This window comes from Pygoscelis adeliae, unplaced genomic scaffold, assembly GCF_000699105.1.
Source record: "Pygoscelis adeliae isolate BGI_AS28 unplaced genomic scaffold, ASM69910v1 Scaffold483, whole genome shotgun sequence".
NCBI classification, from domain to species: domain Eukaryota; kingdom Metazoa; phylum Chordata; class Aves; order Sphenisciformes; family Spheniscidae; genus Pygoscelis; species Pygoscelis adeliae.
The window spans coordinates 1,161,581-1,179,179 of NW_008824379.1; the positions used below are offsets into that span (position 1 = coordinate 1,161,581).

General features: G+C 52.1%; 1 protein-coding gene across 1 annotated transcript in view; it reads right to left on the reverse strand.

Moving 5' to 3' along the window:
* NOS1 (nitric oxide synthase 1 (neuronal)) overlaps positions 1–17,599 on the reverse strand; it is a 39,570-nt gene that overhangs the window by 13,098 nt on the left and 8,873 nt on the right. The window contains exons 2-13 of the mRNA XM_009320209.1: positions 15,838–15,970; positions 15,632–15,748; positions 9,729–9,860; positions 9,196–9,341; positions 8,682–8,844; positions 7,344–7,435; positions 6,627–6,768; positions 5,758–5,897; positions 5,146–5,320; positions 3,926–4,027; positions 2,951–3,145; positions 1,700–1,785 (exon numbers count right to left, since the gene is read on the reverse strand). Coding sequence (XP_009318484.1) covers positions 1,700–1,785; positions 2,951–3,145; positions 3,926–4,027; positions 5,146–5,320; positions 5,758–5,897; positions 6,627–6,768; positions 7,344–7,435; positions 8,682–8,844; positions 9,196–9,341; positions 9,729–9,860; positions 15,632–15,748; positions 15,838–15,970 — 1,623 coding nt within the window. The remainder of the gene's footprint in view (positions 1–1,699; positions 1,786–2,950; positions 3,146–3,925; positions 4,028–5,145; positions 5,321–5,757; positions 5,898–6,626; positions 6,769–7,343; positions 7,436–8,681; positions 8,845–9,195; positions 9,342–9,728; positions 9,861–15,631; positions 15,749–15,837; positions 15,971–17,599) is intronic.

A 17,599-nucleotide genomic window follows, 5' to 3' on the forward strand; every position in this document is an offset into this window, starting at 1 on the left:
CTGGCAGGAGAAGAGAAGCCCAGCTTCCCCCTGCCCCTCCTGCCAAGGAGGGAAGAAATGCTCTAGGTTTGGAAAATCACTTGGGGCAAAAAAAAAGGGGAGGAAAGAAGAGGTAGAAACCCCATCAGGCTGGTATGTCCTGCCTCCTCCAGGCAGCTCCCCTCCGTGTTGAAGCCAGCCTCAGGACCATTTATATTTGCTGCTATACAATCACTCCTCAGCATAGTTCTGCATATTAAAGTTGGCAACTAATATTTTGCTTTCCCATGACAGTAGTGTCTCCTGTCCCCAGGGCTTACACTGGCCCCAGGGGAGGGAAGGGGCAGGATGAGCAGGGACTGCGGGTTTGAAGGCTCTGATTTGGCCAGAACCAGCACAGCCTGTCTGAACAGGCATCAAGATCATGCTGCGGCCAGTGCCAAGTGCAACACTCAGGACTCCTGGGCTCGGTCCGCCACTTGTTCAGCTGATTAGCTCAGATCCAGGCAGGATTAATGGTGAATTACAAAAATAATTCCTCCCCCCTACATCAGGAACAATGGAGATTTTTTTTTTTTAAATTACCTGCCATGTTCACATTTTTATAAAATCATTTATCAATCGCACACACACACAAAAAATCATTGTTTCTTCTAACTCAATGGATCAATTAATCTTCCTGCGCTCTCCACCAGCCCCGGGCTGCAGCCCAGACCCAGGCACCAGTGTCAGCCTAAGGAGCACATTCATCAGCTGCTGATCGTGTTTATGGATGCACCATGGAAAATAGTTTACAGACGTGGCAGCTGAAGAGTCGGAACAAACTGATAGTAGGGACTCGGGGAAACTGAAGCGTGGGGAGATGCTGTGAACAGCACAAGACCACCTGGCAGCCTGGCCACAGATACCGGGGCAGACCCAGCCCTCCCCAGTCTTGGTCCAGGTCTCTGCTGCCATGGAGCCAGCAGCTCCTACAAGAACCTCTCTGCCAATGGCCCACGGGGGAGGCATTCAGGCCAGGATCAGCCAAAGGGTCCAAATTACACTTCATTCCTACACCCCTGCTGACTAGGAGCTTTGGCAGGGGAGAAGGGCTCGCATGGCCCATTACTAGGATCATCTGGCCATGAAGTGCAAACCTCAGCTCAGCCCTGATCCATCTGCTACCTGTAGGGAGACTCCTCATTCCTATCTCTCCCCTCCTTGCAAAGTGGGTGTTTGGAGGTTTAGACACGTACTGGAGACAAGTGCTCCTCAAGTAGCTAAAGAGTCAGCGGGAGAAGGAGAAATATGGACATGATTTTCATCTCGCTCGTGCCAGCATGGCCCTGAACAGTGATGGGTGATCTCTCTGCCCCAGGAGGCTGTGAAAGCAGAAACAGGCAATGTACCCCCAAGAAGTGAGAAAGCCATTCCTGAGCATTGAAGACCACCTTACTGGAGAAGGAACCAGCTTGGGAGAAGAGACTATATGCAACATCCAGTATTCACCTGGTCACACACCTTTTGGTGGTCTAATGGGGTGGTCAAAGGACTGCCTGTTTCTCCAAATGTCCCTCTTGGCAGCTAAAGCCTTCCGTGGCCTGAGATCCAGGCTCACAACCCATCAGTTTGCACACATCTGTAGGGTAGTGCTATCAAACAGCACAGCAAACAGAGCTGCCCAAAATCAGGACCAGCCCCAAGCACTCCAGGGCTTTTCAGAGCCCACTGGACTTACTTTGCTAACTTCTTAAAGCCAATGGCCCTCTTCTTGGTAGGCGTCCCGTTGACCCCTTTCCAGATGTGGGTGTTCCAGGGGTCCGGCTAGGAGAGAGAAGAGCAGCATCGGCTGATGGGCAGTGCTCAGAGCTTCAAGAAATGCTGTATCCACAGCACTGAGCATTGAGTTCCTCTAGTCGCGACGGGGAGGACTAACTGACCTCTTCACAGCTCTTGATCTCTTGTATGGGTCCCTGATCCTTGGAGCCCCGTGGGTTTTTTGGGGCAGTTGGGCAATGGAGTATGCACAGAAAAATTGCAATATAATCAAACCTTGCTGGTTTGTAACAAGCATCTGGCCAAATGCCTTCTCACCTCTGAGATGGGCATTAATAGACCACGAGCAAAAAGAAGGCAGGCAATGCCAGAAGGGGAGAGGTGATGGAAACACGTCCTTCCCCCTCACCAGCCCACAGGTTTTTTTTTCCCTAAGAGGCCCTTTGGGAAGGGGAGGCAGCTGAAGCAAGGAACAAGCGAGCAGAAGCGAATTCAGTGCCCTCGCAGGCGGCTGTCTGTAATCAGGGCCAGGAACCATCGGGGTTCCTGGTGGATTGGTTATAGAAACGAACAGACTGCTCCTGTTTTGTGATTGTTCCTTAAGGGCTCTTGATTAAAGGTCACATTGTGTGAAAACCACCGGAGCATGGATGGTTGCCTAATGAGGGCGTGTTTGCTTAGGGCCCTTTTTCCCATGGTCTGAAGTGTTAAATACTCCAGCACCAGCATTTCAGCCCGCTGCTTGGCCTTCTGGGCAGGAGCCCCCCCCCCCAGTTGTTAGATCCCCAAGCTGGCAGAAAGCCATCCACTCAAACCTGCAGGCTGGAGGGAGGAAGGATACAGTGACTACCAGGTCATTTCCTCACCTACCCATCAAAGTGCAAAATTAGGCACTTCCAAAGGGAGGAGCTCTGCTTAGTTGCACTTCCAAGGGTAAAAGCTGGGGCCTCAGCATGTCCCATGTTCCCACAGAGAGGCAAAAAGCCATTGCCCTGGGAAAAGGTGTAACATCCAGGGGGTGGATGTTACACCACATTAGGGGGAATCATGAATTATACTTGTTCATAGACTTCACTGCCTTGAGGGACAGCTTGTTGAAGGGATTAGATGGTGTCCCTCTCCTTCCTGCATCTTCTGAGCTCCAGCTCCCACCCTGCTCTTGGCTGTATCTTTGGGCACGCAGCACTGGTGGAAGGTAAGGAGCAGACAGTACCTGGTACTCAAAGGAGGGTGTGAGACGGTAGTTGAGCATTTCCTGATGGAAAACTGGGGTGATGCTGCCAGACATTGGTGGGACAATCCACACCCAGTCGGCAGGACAGCCTCCACGGCATCGGTACTCATTCTCCATGTGCTTGATAAAGGACTCAGTGGCTGAGTGGTGATCCACAATGGTCACCTTGTCACTCTGTTGGAGGGAGAAGAGAGCAGAGCCAACAACTGTGGGTTAATACTCCCCAGAAGGCGAAAGCCAAGATTTTACATTTGCAGCTGTTTGACCCAAATATGCCTCACTCCCATGGTCTTACAGGGCTGTACCTTTAGAGATGACACTGGGTAGCTGCTGACCCTGGTCTTCCCAAGGAGCACAGTCACCGAGCAATGCCATTTTCCAGGGCTGAGAAGCCGCCCTTGTCCTTCCTGAGCAGATGCACTATGGGATGGCTGTTCCTCCTGTTATTTGTCATGGGCCAAGCAAAGACTAAGATGGCATGAACGGGACGGAGCATCCCCCGCTCAGCTCCTTGGGGAACTCTTTCCTGGCTTGCACAACTCAAGGAGCAGTTCTGATCCAGCTCTGGGAAGGACTTCCACCCTCTGAAGTCGGGTTGCCAAGGACTAGTTTTGCTACTCAACTTTTAAGTGCAAGTGGGAGGAGAACCTGGGCCAATTCTTGCCTCATGGTTGGGACAGAAGGGCTGGATCTTGCCCCCTCAGGGCACTCCCTCTGGGCCAGCAGAGCTCAGATGCTGGTAGTGATGTCTTTGCAACATCCAGGACACAGAGATTATTAAATTTCACTGCAGGCTCCTGGAAGAGCCCAAAACTAGGAAGGCACAGCACAATTTCAGCTGAGTGTATCAGCTGCTGCCATTGTCCTTGGGCAGATGTCTCCATCCTCGTCCTATCCAATACTTGTGTCCCTCAAACCTGACCCAAACACAACAGAGTTCCGCTACTCAGGTACCTGGAAGCTGTACAGCACAGCAATGTTGATCTCAACCAGGGCCTGGTCCTTCCACAGCGATGAAGTTTTCCTCATATCCAGATTCATTTTCTTGGCCACTTGCTGTAACAAAACATGGTAGAAGGTGAACACTTCTAATGGCCAAGAACCAAGGACTGAAGATCTCTGCCTGGGGAGAGGAACCCAGAGGAGGGACCCAGCCTGACGCGAGGCACCCGCAGGGCAGGGCAGAACTCTTGCAATGAAGGGCTGATGTTTTGCTTTCCTCTGAGAAGATGTGGTCCTGCCTTTTCCTCTCCGTGACAGGAGCAAGGCCAGTCTGGCCTCCCTTCCTCCCCCGGGCACCGGAAGATGACTCAATGCTGCTGAAAAGGGCCATCAAGAGCAGTTGCTCTTTGTGGGAGGAGAGGAAATGGGTGGGTCCGTGGGACAGCAGGACACGGTGGTGATCCATGTGCTGGGAGGAACAGACCCCTGAACCCCTTCCCATGCCAGACCCCCCGCTGGTCCCAAATTCTGTTCTTTCTCAGCCCGTTTCTTCTACCTGGAGTCCTTCCTCCAGACACTATCACAGGTGGGCATGCGCGCGTGCACACACATACTCACACTTGCTCTCACCCCTCTGGTTTTCAAGCGACTGGGGAGGGATGCAGCGCCTCCAAGAAACACAGCGTGCCCCTTGGAAGGGCAAAGGAGCCACCCCTGTTGGGTGCAGATCCCCTGCACCAGCACCTCCCCATGGCTTGGCTTTGTCTCTGACTCACCCTGCCCCCAGTGTGGAAAGTCCCCGAGCCCTGGCAGAGTGCTCCAGAGGGGCCAGCTGGTGGGTCCCCATGAGCAGGCATGTCCCCGAGGAGTCACCAAGTGCCTCAGCACCCTCTCAGCCCCATCACGTCTTAGCACTTGACCTCAATCAAGCACATGACCAGGGGCCTGCTGATCCGTAAGACGCTTTGAGAATTCTATGGAGAGCTCAACAGGCATCACACTTGCTGTGTTAGATACCAGCTGGCCCCACAGGACACAAAAAACCCTGCCAGCCTATGCCACCCTTGGCCATGTAGCTCCAGGAGTATGTAACTGCCCTAAGGGAGGCTTGGATGTCCTGTACTCTCCCACTCAAGGCAACACTCTCTCAGTATCCTGCCTTCTCCCCAGTAACTTCACACACACCCACTGCACCCCAGGAGCGCCTGGCCTCCTCGAAGAGGGGGAATTACCTCCAGTATGTTGTAGCGAGAGTTGTCACAATAGTCCCGGACCCCAATCTCTGTGCCCATGTACCAGCCGCTGAAGGGACAGGCGGAAAACTCCAAGCCGCCAATCTCAAGGAGCATGTTGGAAACTGCTGGCAAACCATACCACTTCAGGCCGAGGTCCTTAAACCATTCAAACCTGCCGGCATACAACAGGGTTAGGCAACCAGCTAGACCTCCCCTGCCCAATGCAGGCAGGGGAATGGAGGAGGTTACTTTGCTACCAGCCACCAGGCTGAAGGACATGTAAGCAGGACGGTTCCTGGAGGCAATGTCTTCTTTAGGGGCTGTTTATGGGGAGAAAGCGATATATCAGGAGCGTTACAGAGTGGCGTGAGTCCTGGGAGACTTCAAGGAAAGGGAAACCAGCCCTGAGACAAGGACACAACTTGCTTTCCACCTCCAGGCTCTGTCAGCTTTACATCAGGGTGGAGGGAAGACCTGGAAGAGGGTCTTGGGTAAAGCACCCAAGCCACAACAAGGAAAGGCCAAGCACAGGAGATGGCTGAGGGTGAAACCAGAGGAGCTGAGTCCTGCTGATCTGTTTGAGCAGTTTCGGGGCTTACTCTGACTTACTTGGGATGCCGGATGGGCACTTCCAGCACGAGCTCTGGGGGGATTTCGAAGAGCTCTGGATCATTGCCATTGGCTTGGAGGAGCAGAGGCAGGATATCGAAGCGCCCGTGTGGTGCCTTCCACCCTTGCTGAATGCAGATCTACAGGCAAAACAAAGGTGGGGTTTAGAAGTCCCAGCAGATCACCCGCTTTTCAAGCATTATAGGCAGGGAGTTGCATGGCACTGAGCAGTGTCTCCTAACAGCATCTCTGCTCAGCCCTTACGGTCGAGTGATAACCTCCATCCAAGGGAGCTACGACATGGGGTTGCCTGTCACAGCCAACCCATGGCCATGTAAGGGGGATCTGGCCTGAAAATGAGCCTAGAACTAGATCCCCAGGTAGGATCACGGCTCTGAAAAAGATGCTTACCCTATTTGTGCCTGTAATGGTGAAGGAGAAAATGGGTGAGAAAAGCAGAGGAGTTTGGGAAGAGCTGAGCAGAGCACTGGTGCTGTGCGGGCAGTGCCAACAGGCAGTGGCAAGAGGCAAATCTCATTTCTGATTCCCACTGGGCCCAGGTCAGCAATGGGCACACATGTCCTCCTGCAGCAATTCCCTCAGCACCACTAAGCGACCCCTTCTCAGCAAAAGCAAAATAAGAGTCTTCCAGTGCAGCTATGGCCAACTCCTGCATGTGTGGAAACAGCTTTTATTCCTGGGAAAATATCTGAGGGTGAGACAAATCCAACTTCATTTCGTGGCACTGCAGTGGGTGCGATAAACCTGCTTGACCAGCATGCTCCTCACTCCTGGGATGGCCAGAGCTTCTGCACGCCCCCACCAGCCCCATGCCCATGGTGCCCAGGAAGGATGGCTTCAGCCGGTACCTCCGTCAGCTCCACGTTTGCGGGGTCTCCCAGGATAGTGCCGTCGGGCTGCTTGTAGCCAGCGTAGCGGATGAGCTGGGCGTTCCAGATGCGGAAGTCGTGCTTGCTGTCTGTCCGCTGCGGGAAGATGGTAATAGCAGATCTGGAAGGAAGAGGCAGCGCTGGTGAATGCCAAGGATGTTGCAAGGGCACAGGACAGGGGTCATCAGAGGAACGGCAAAGCGTTGCGGGGGAAAGGTGCTGCCCCTGCCTGCCACCGTCCTGTGCACCACCTCTGCTTGTGCCTTGGACAAGCCCCAAACATTTATTATATTTCCTTCACCAGAAGAAGTCATGGCCAGGTGCACTCCAGCTCTGGAATTTGGGGTGTTTCCAGTCATTCAGCTCCAGGCAGAAGCTGGCTGCTAACATGGGGTTTCAGACAGATCTGAAGAGCAGTCCGTGCACTGCATTTGATGCAGAATATAGGAAAGGAGAAATAATTGGAAAACCTGCCCTCTGAGGTCCCACAGAGAGCAAGAAGAGATATACTTGGACCAGCCGGACACCTTCCCCTGATATCAGGTCCCTCTAACGCTCCCCAGGACAGGTGCTGGCTACAACCATCTTGTTGTGCAGAGGCTGCTAAAGGAGACAATGTCAGCAGGGCCCAGAGCTGGGTTGACACACATCCAGAGGCCTTCAGCTATAAACCCTGGTGACTCCCTGGTGGCTCACCTGAGGTTCCCTTTGTTGGTGGCGTATTTGATGTGGTTGCAGATATAATTGAACATCCCATGGGCTGTGGTGCAGTCCCGGGCATCAAACACCTGAAACAGTGGAAGCAGTTGTGGTGATGTTACAGGATGCGTCAACTCCTAGGGCAGAGCCAAGCAGAAGAAACACAGCACAGGGAACGCCCTAGAAGCCACTGTGACTTGTTAGGTATCTGAAGCTCCATAATTATGTGTTCCCTGCCTTTACAACACGTGGATGTCTAATCCAGCTGCCCCTTGTGCTTTGGAGAGGTGTCACCTGCTGCTCAGGCAAAAACCTCCTCAATCCAGTGGTCTCAACCTGCTGCTATTCCTGGCTTACCCACAAACAGTTTTGGTTTCTGCCCTTTGTCTCCTGTAGATCAAGACTCAAAGCTGAAATAGGACAGGTATCAGTCAGGCCTGAGATCCACTGGGAGAATGGGGAATCATAGAATCATAGAATAGTTTGAGTTGGAAGGGACCTTTAAAGGTCATCCAGTCCAACCCTCCTGCAATCAGCAGGGACATCTTCAACCAGATCAGGTTGCTCAGAGCCCCGTCCAACCTGACCTTGAATGTTTCCAGGGATGGGGCATCTACAAAAGGACGAGGAAACCAGGAAAGAGGGTCAACAGGAGGCTTGAAGACAACTTCTTGCATAAATGGCTCCTCGCAAGGTTCAGATATGTCAAAAGAAACCGTGGAAGAGAAGAGCTGAAGGCTGAGCTGGGAGCGAAGGAGGCCCAGCCTCCCGGCCCCAGGCGGTGCCTATACCCTGTGTGAAGCAGCCACAAGAATTGCTCAGCAGCACTTGAGCTGTGCTCCAGGTTACAGAGGGAGACATCATCTCTGTACCAAGGGATTCCACTAGAGATCACTAATTCAGATCCTACCCTATGCTTCCAGCTGGTCAAAAGGGCAGTGAGCCAAATCTTCTCCTGCTGTAGCATCTTTGTACCAAGGATGAGTGTGTCCTGCTGCCTCTCTCCAGGCAGAGCAACAGTTTTGGAAGCAGCATGTAAGATATTGGAGCAGTATCTGATTTTGGAAAATCTTCTCTAGAGCGCCAGCTTCCAGGTGGCCCCGTTTCACACACAGGCACCTCGGCTACACCTACCCCACAGATGCTTTTCCAGCTCCTGCTGGCTTCCCAGCTTGTGCCTCCCCAAAGCTGTCAAGGAGAGCGTAGCTGCTGTGTGCTGAACACCCCCAACTGTACCTGTGCTGTGCTTCCCCGGGTATTTGAAGAGCAAGTTTTGCCTCTCCAAAACTCCAGTGCATCCTTTGGCAAGCAACCTGCCAGCTGTCTCCAGCTCACCTGCAGCTTGGACCACTGAATCCTGCCCACACAGCGGGCTGCGTTTCTCCAGGCATGCTTGGCTCCATAGATCAGCTCTGTGTCCCGCAGCTGGTAAGTGTCAGTGGCTTCAATCTCCTTGGTCACTTCCTCCAGCCTTTCCATGTGGGCCTTGGAGCCAGATCTGCACGTGTGGGGAACGGAGGAGATGGCAGTCACCAACCCGGGTAGAGGGCAGGGAATCCTGCTGCTCTCCACCTGGGAGCGAATTCTTCCTTTCTTAAGCACATGTGTGCACATACACACACGTGTGTGCTTTCAGATAACAGATGACCAAGTGCAAATGGGAGAGGTCAGTAATTTGCACAGAGGCACACAACAAATGCTAGGAATGAAACTCCCCTGAAGAAGCAGCTGAACGTGGAGCACCACAATCTCACCCTGCTTTGACACGCAAGTGTGAAAGATCAGATCATATGTGACATCTCAACATAAGCACAGCCAGGGCCTGCGACCTTCTCCGGCCAATACTTACCTCTTTATGGAGGAGTAGTACTGGTCAATGAAGTCCTTAGCCAAGAGGAGCACCTCCTCTTTTGTTCTGGTATCTTCTGACTTGCGGACGTGCTGGCTAGGGGTCATTACGGAGCCCATGCAGATCTGCTCGGTGCACGCGGTGGCCTGATGAGACAGAAGGAGACGAGCGTGTCTTGGGTTACTGCAGCACTTTTGGTTACATGAGCTGGGCTGGGGGAAGTCAACAATTAGCTACGCAGAAGTTGGTGGCATCTTTGACAAACAGGGACATTTCCAGCTTATTTGTTTTCACACCTATCGGTAATGTGTAAGACAGCTCAAGCGTGTGCAGTCATCTCTTGTCCCACCCGATACGGACAACTGCGGCTCACTAGATTCTTGCCCCAGCTTGGCATAAAGTCATATGCTTTTCCTGATTTATCCCAGATGGGCTTCCCTCTCCCCCAGCTTATTGCACCAGAGGTTTGAAACACTGTGATCCACTCAATTATGCCCAGACAACTTTCGGCCAGTCCTATCAACTCTACTCACCATTGCCGTCTTGAGGTGCAGAGTGTCGTGAAGCACGGAGCCTGTCTCCCAGTTCTTGATTTTGACAAACCGCGGGCATTTAGAAGGACTTCCGTTCACCGTGTTCTTAGTTGGGGACTGCCGCCCAGTCGGCTGGACAACAGTGAAGATCAGGCACAAGGTTAGTATTCATCAACAAGATACAGGACAAAGGCCACAACACGAAGCAGCTTCTTGTATTAGTGGATGCCTGTGCTTAAATCCTAGTGATAATATAGCGAGACAAGGTATACGATCCAAATATTGGCAGCATTTGGGATCCTACAATGGAAAAAACAACTCTCAATGCAATTGAGAAGTCATCTCTGTTTACAGAGCAGCCAAACCTGTAGAAGAGGAGTTAAAAAACAGAGACAGAAGTGACTTAGGAGAATGTTGTGTTCAAGTTTCCCAGCGGAAGACTTACCTCTCTAAAATATATTAGATGTTTCTTTTTAAGGAGCATCATCTGCTCAGATTTTACACGTGCCAAGCTCTGCCTCACTAATGCAAGCACTGCGAGATAGAGATAACAGCCGACCGTTCCTCCGAGCAAGCCAAAGGCACATCTCCTTTGATATCAATGCTGGAAGATGGTAGGAATAAGGATGGATAAATTATGCAAGTGGGAGGGCTGCTGAGTTATGCATAGTTGGATTACTTTAGTCTCAGCTCTGAATCTCCAGCCCTCCCTGACACTCTGTGTCAGGGTGTGTTCATCCAGCATGTCTTGAGTTATATGCCAACATAAGGAAGAGCCTCAGCCAGCAGAGAGCTTGTAATGAGAGAGCTGGCTGCAAGTGCTTGTATTTGCACGTGTTTTCACAGATAATATCATCTAGTATTTCTACTGTGACCTTTATTTGCCCCAAGCACTTAAAAACTTAAAGAGCAATCAGTGTCTGCCAGTGTATCATGGGACAGTGAGATCCGCAGTGGCCCTGGAAAGCAGAGACGTTTCTTCTAGGAATCAGACCTTATAGTAGGGTGTAATTCAGTCACTGCAACCGCAGCGGTGTTGCTGCAGGTTTCAAGGGGAGACCTGATGCCACACCAGAACGTCCTGTCAAAACCTGCTTATATTTGGCACCGCTTAAAGGCTTGCATCTCTGCAAAGTAGATCTGGGCTTGGACCGAGTTTTGATGTAGCCTTCCTACATGAGTCCCGTAGCTTGCGTCCCTTTCTGATCCACCTGCAAGGTTTTTTAAAGACGGCACTGCCTTCAGCAGAGCTGTGCAGAGCCTCACCCTCCTTTTGGGTGGTCCTGGGCTCATGTCACAGTTGCAGCTCATGGACTAGCAGCAACAGTACAAATGCAGCATTACAGCCTGAAGGACCAACTGAAGAAGAGCCAGCACACGGTGGAAGAATCTCTGGTTTCAGAACAAGCACTTTTGCTGATGAGCAAACCCCAGAGGGAAAGCAACAGGGGCCACAAGGATGACAAAAGCAGGTGAGGCTCCAGATCTAACTTTTTCTTACTTTGCCAGACAGAGGATTGCTCTGCTTTTCCGAAGCAGAGAGAGATTGATGCCTGATTGATTGCAAGACTGATGCCTGGGCTGAGGAGACACCACTCCATTGCCCCGGTGGCAATGTTGGCCATATTTTTTGCCCAGTCCTTGTTTTTACCATATGCTCCACACTTTTTTTCCTGGAAAATAGGGATTTTGCTGTCAAGCAGCCTGAGGCTCACAATGTAATACCATGCACTGAAAGCATATGCTGGGAGCAAGAGACAGAGGATGGAGGGGAAGGGAGAGCTTTACAACCTGGCACTTCGGTAGGACCCTCTTTGGTCCTTGCAGTTTCTGAAAGCCGCTCTCTGCACGCCCTCAGGCCATGCTGTCACGGGTCTCTGTGACATTCCTCATGTCACAAATCCTGTGATCTTCCCAGGGAGCATTTTGAAGTCCTAGCCCCTGAAGCCAGATTACCACACAGTGGGTCTGAGCTTCCCCTTTCCACGCAGCAGAAAACAAATATAAGATTTCATATAGAGCTCAAAATGAGTAGTAAATAAAACAAACCTCCTAAATATAGTCCTGGAAAAGTACTGGTTTTAAGTTCATTTTTTTTCCAGTTTTGGGGAATCTGACCTGAATTATGGCAGTGGCAGTTCCTGGTCATTTTTTTCTGTTTGTTTTACTCTTTCAAGAGAATTAAACCATTCCTGAGCCACTAACAGCGTTCTGTGCTCTCTGAACCAACCTGTGCCACCCTTAGGATCAAGGGGGATAATCTGCCACCTTCCTTCTGAGCGTGATTGCTCAGAGCAGCTCTACGAGATATTGGTAAAACATAGCTGAAAACTGCTGCTCAAAAAAGCAAACAAAGCCAATCCTCAACTGTACCTCCGCCTGCCAGAGAGAAATTAGAAGTACCAAGCAGAAGGTGTTGGTTGTACCCAGCACCACTTTTTTATTCTGAGTTCGCTGTGATTTGCTGATGGGGCTTCAGTGCAGCTGAGGAGAGGTGCTGCTAAACAACATCTTGCTAGAGCACGTATGGCCCAAGAGCGTGTTAGGAATCCAGATGTAGCAATGACCCCATCCTTGGAGCGGGCAAGCTCATGGTCCAAGCTGGTGGACATCAGCTGCTTAACATCTGCCTACGGATGTTCTACCTTAAACCTCTCTCAAAGCTGCTCCCTTTCCTTTTTGTCTTTTCCCTGCGGGACCTGGCGAAGTTTGAATCTTTGCTGAAGGAGGGCCACGGTGCAGAGGCATGCCGAATCCCTGGGGTGCCAGCCAGGCTGGAGGCAGCCGAGGCGACACCACCTACAAGAAGCAGAGGTGCCAGGTCTGGCAACTGCATCGCAGAGCAGCTGTGGAGAGTGCGACACCCAGAAGAGACTGGAAAAGAGCGCTCTGTGTGTGTGTGTGTGTGTGTGTGTGTGTGTGTGTGTGTGTGTCTTCCCTGCATGGAAAAGCTGAAGCCAAATATTACCCCTGGTTCTGTCAGGGTGGTTGTGTGAGATCCTTTCATGTTTTAATTAGGCAGCTGTGATATTAGTGACTCAAGAGTGGGACAAACGGAGAGACTAACGTAGCAGTCGGGGCGCACATGCATTATGCAAACATCTTTTACAAGGGAACGTGTTGGCACTTATCGTCAGCATGCAGCTTGCGAGCTGTCTGCAGCTCTCACAGACGCAGGGGAGAAATGCACCCAGCCCCGGGAGCTTCTTCAGGCCAGAATGGCAGGGAGCATCTCCCTTTTTGCAGACCCGAGTGGGCTCTGCAGGTCCTCAGCCTTCCTCCTGTGTCCCAGCTGGGCTTCGGGAGTCCCTGTGACGATGGCATATGTTGCCCTGCTGAAATGCATCGACTATGGGAGGATGAGGTCTGCAGCATTAGCCCAGGTCATAGATATATTGGCATGCTGACATTTCCTTCCAGACTGCATTAACCCCGCTAGCTGAAAGTGTGTTTTTCGCTTTTATAAAGCTGTAAATCACCCTTACAAGCGTGGAGCTGTTATGACTCCCTTCCCCTGCAAGCTACATGGACATACACCCCCGCCGGTTACCCTGGAGCTCCTAACAAATCAATCTGTATGGACTGAAATACGACTCACGCAGGACCTGGGCTGGTGCAGTCACAGCATCTTTCCATCGGTCAGGTTTAGGGCCAGGGGAATTGGGCTCCTGGGAAACAAGCAAAACACACTGCGTGTTTTTGCAAAAAAAGAGGGATAGGGATCAATGCCCAACGGGTCTTTCAGCATCTTATTACGAGCCTCAGTGAGCATTCCCCACCTGGCCAAGTGAATCCACCAAATCCTGCTTTAAAGAACAGCGGGTATAAAAAGCTCACACTTGGCTTGACTTGCCCCTGTGTTAACAGTATTTATTGCAGCTTGTAAGAAGTTCAGTTGCCTTGACCGCATGCAGCCCGGGGGAACGGCTGCAGGCAGCATGGGGGAAAAACCAAACTGTCTCCAGAAGAGCAGGCATACTGATTTGGGCATAAGAAGGGTAAAAAGAAAGCTGCACATCTAGTGAAAAAAAAAAAAAAAATTAAAGAGTTTAATAGCAGCTTAAAGACTGGGGGTTTTGGCAGCCCTAACACGGAAAGAAATTAAGCTCTGAACACGGAAGGTTATAAAGTGCTTATAGTAACAGACACGTACATGCAAGGAGCTTAGCGAAGGAAGCAGAAAGACAGTGTCTTTCCAGAGCTGGGGCAAAGGGACCAGAGCAGTGACCTGTCCTTGGGCGAGACGGGCTCATGATACCTGCCACAGTGCATTAACCGCACAGAGGGACATGGAGCTGCCCAGGGACATCTCTCCAGCGGCTGAACAAAGTATGTTGCAGCTCTTGGACGCACCCATTTGTGTGTGCCGATGCAGGACGATACCCACCGTAAGGCTGTCTATGCTGCTGGGAGACCTGGCTGCAATCCTGAGCTGCAGCCAGGCGAGGGGAGGACGGAAATTCCTCCCAACTGCATCTAAGCACCCAACCAAGTTGGTTAAAACCATGCAGCAAATCTGGCATGGTCAGGAGCATCTCAGCCGCCCTGGGTGTGCATCAGCACCTGCACAGCATGTCCCATGAGCCTCTGACACTGTGCGTGCTGCAAAAGTGCACGTGAACATCATTCTACTTAAGAGTCCCCGGAGGAAGAGAGGCGCTCCTGGCACAGGGGGAATAAGGGCGTGGGCAGAGTTAAACCACCGCAGCCAAGACCATGTCACCTCCATGGGCACGAAGGGACCATGTCACCTCATGTGACCTCACCCCCTGCTTCTGGCTTTGCGTCTTGCAAAATGCTCGTGACATAGGAAAACATCCACTGGCAGAGCCACGGCCGGGGAGGTGCTGCTGGACACTGCTGGGTATCAAGGCCAGGCTCGTCATCTGGGTGTCAACCACACCACAAGTGGCACCCACCCTGCGGTGCTCTGCACGTGGCATGTCAGCGAGGAGCGTTGCATTGCAGCTCGTTGGAGCTGGGAAGAGGCATCCGCCAGAGGTATCTGCTGAGGACATTCCTGAGCTGAGGAAATACTGATTTTCTTGGAAGTCTTCATGTGACCACTAAATCACTTTTCTCCCCTCCCTTGGAAAACAGTCCTTACTATCTCACCCCGAGAAATACGGTGGGGCCAGCAGACCAAATGGTCCCCAGACTGGTCCCCCGTGTCCTGCCCTGCTGCCGGTTCATCCCATCAGGGAGACACGTTTGCCTGAAGGGGCTTGGCAGTGCTCACGCATGTCGTCTGTTCCCCGAGGTGATCTTTCTGGCCCGGCAGGGTCTGCCTTACACCTCTGCCTTTGCTACAAACATGGAGTTAATCCACTTTTGGCAAGGAAGCCTGAGAATTTATGTCTGTGGAGTGTGAGGAGATGAAAAGGCACAGTACAACATATTATCTGAAATGCTCTATTGAATTACCGTCATATGAATCGAAACGACTTTAACAATGCAACCCGGCTTTTTGCCACAAAAAGGGATGACAGTCCCAAGGGACGTTTCAGAGTCCTGGTCCCTGGCTGCACTCCCGTCCCACTCTGGCCCCTTGGATGAAAAGCATTGTTCTCCAGTGGCCCTGCCCGAACACGGGGAATTCGGTTTCTGGACCAAATGGGCTCTACGCCACATCAACTCCAGCTCTTGGGACCAAAGGTCTCCGGGGTAGTACATGTAGTCCTTGCAGGTTCTGTGTGGTGTGAGAACCCACCAGGATGGGTCACGTACCTCCAAACCCCCTTCCCACCCAAAGCAGCATGAGCCATGGGCTCTCCCCTGCTCTGCTAAAGGTCTCCGGGGTAGTACATGTAGTCCTTGCAGGTTCTGTGTGGTGTGAGAACCCACCAGGATGGGTCACGTACCTCCAAACCCCCTTCCCACCCAAAGCAGCATGAGCCATGGGCTCTTACCTGCTCTGCTTCGGAGTAGGGGTTGTTCAGGACCACAGGCATGTCGCTCTTCCCCCACAGGTCACCGAAGACACGGTCGTTCTCCATCCGAGCCGGTAAGGCTTTCTGCAGCTTGTTTTCCCCTTCCCTGAAACTGAAGGGTTAAAAACCATTTGGGTCAGCGGGCTGGAGGGCAGCTGGATGCTGGGACCAAGGCTTACCTGCTCTGCTTCGGAGTAGGGGTTGTTCAGGACCACAGGCATGTCGCTCTTCCCCCACAGGTCACCGAAGACACGGTCGTTCTCCATCCGAGCCGGTAAGGCTTTCTGCAGCTTGTTTTCCCCTTCCCTGAAACTGAAGGGTTAAAAACCATTTGGGTCAGCGGGCTGGAGGGCAGCTGGATGCTGGGACCAAGGGGCCAGGTCCCAGAGCGATGGCTCCAGGACCTGCTCCAGCTGCATCCCGCAGGAGCGAAAACTCATGCATTGCCCTGCAGGAGGGGAGGAAACGCTCTGCCTCGGCCAAAGTGATGAATCACCGCGGCGAGGGCAACCCAAACACAATAGAAATTTCACCACGCGGGTGAGCGCAGTCCCTGCAAAACAGGAAACCCCTGCCCTGACACTGGCTCTAGCAGGGTTACAGGCCAGACCATCTGCACCCCAAAAACCAAGCTGGAGCCCTGCGAAAGCGAGCACGGAGCTGGAGAAAGGAGAGCCGCACGCAATTCCAGCTGCAAAACCTCATAGCAAAACCTCATAGGAAAACCAGCCGGGTTTGCAGAGCAGCTTGGTGTTTATGAGCAGAGGAGAGGAAAAAAAACCCAAGAAAAAATAGGTGGCTCCCAGGAGGGAGAGACAGCTCGCTCTCCTCTTTCTGACCTTTACAGATGCTGCAAATACCGGCGAGTGCAAGCAATTTTACTCAGGCAAACTGACGGATTGCCTCCACGGAGCTGGGGACATTGGTAAGGCTGGGAGACTGAGGACGTCCCCAGCGCTGGCTGCACTGGCCTGCGCAGTGAGACTGGTGTAACTCACGGTGCACAGTCTACCGCGCACGTTTTGCCTGGGGAACGTACCACGCGATATCGGTGAGGCTGTTAAATGCCATCTAAGCAGGTGATGGAAAACCACTGCCATATGAGCCCTCGCGAAGGAGAAAAACAAATGGGGTTTAGAGACGTGATATTCAGAGAAGGCAGGCTGCGGCATCCGCACCGAAGGCACCGACCGCCCTGGTGAGGCCACGTGTGGGAAGGAGCTCCGTGGGTTGGGCTGCTTGGGGCCACGGGCCAGGACGGGCACAGCACCGCGGCTCGCAGCCATGCTGCCTTTGCCCTTGCTCAACAGACCAGCGAGGTAATGCGCTCTGGCAATTGTTATACTCCTGCTGTCAGTTCTTAAAAGTCTTCCAGATGCCCACTAAAGTCAATAATGAGCCTTTCCATTAATGACGGCGGGCTTTGGGCACCGACCAAAGTAGGACATTTGCACTCGGGACATAATTCACACCCACACGGTGCTCTTGACACCGTCTTGGGAAGACACGTATGTACAAATAAATTCAGTTTCACAACCCTCTTTGCCCCCCAGCTCATATCTTTAGGTACAGCTTAAGGAAAATACTTCACTTAAAGATGATCTCCCTGTGCTCTAAGTTTTCCGTAATTTTTCTTCCTTTACAGAGCAATGTTCAGCTGCCAAAATATTACACTAGGTTCCTGGACATCTTCCAAACATTGGCTGCCTTAGGGTGAAAGTGGCCAGCTTGGTGCAAGCGAGGAGGTACAGGTGCCACGGGGGCAGCTTTTACTGGTTTTTCTATCCCCCCCCCCAGGACAAGAAAGCTGTTCTTTTGTGACTTGTCTCCTACGAGTACGTGAAAGGGTTTCAATCAGATAAAACACAAGAAACCCCACCCCCAGCACTGCACAGCCGCATCCAAAGACAACAGGTCCGGGCTCTTGCCTACGAGTGAGAG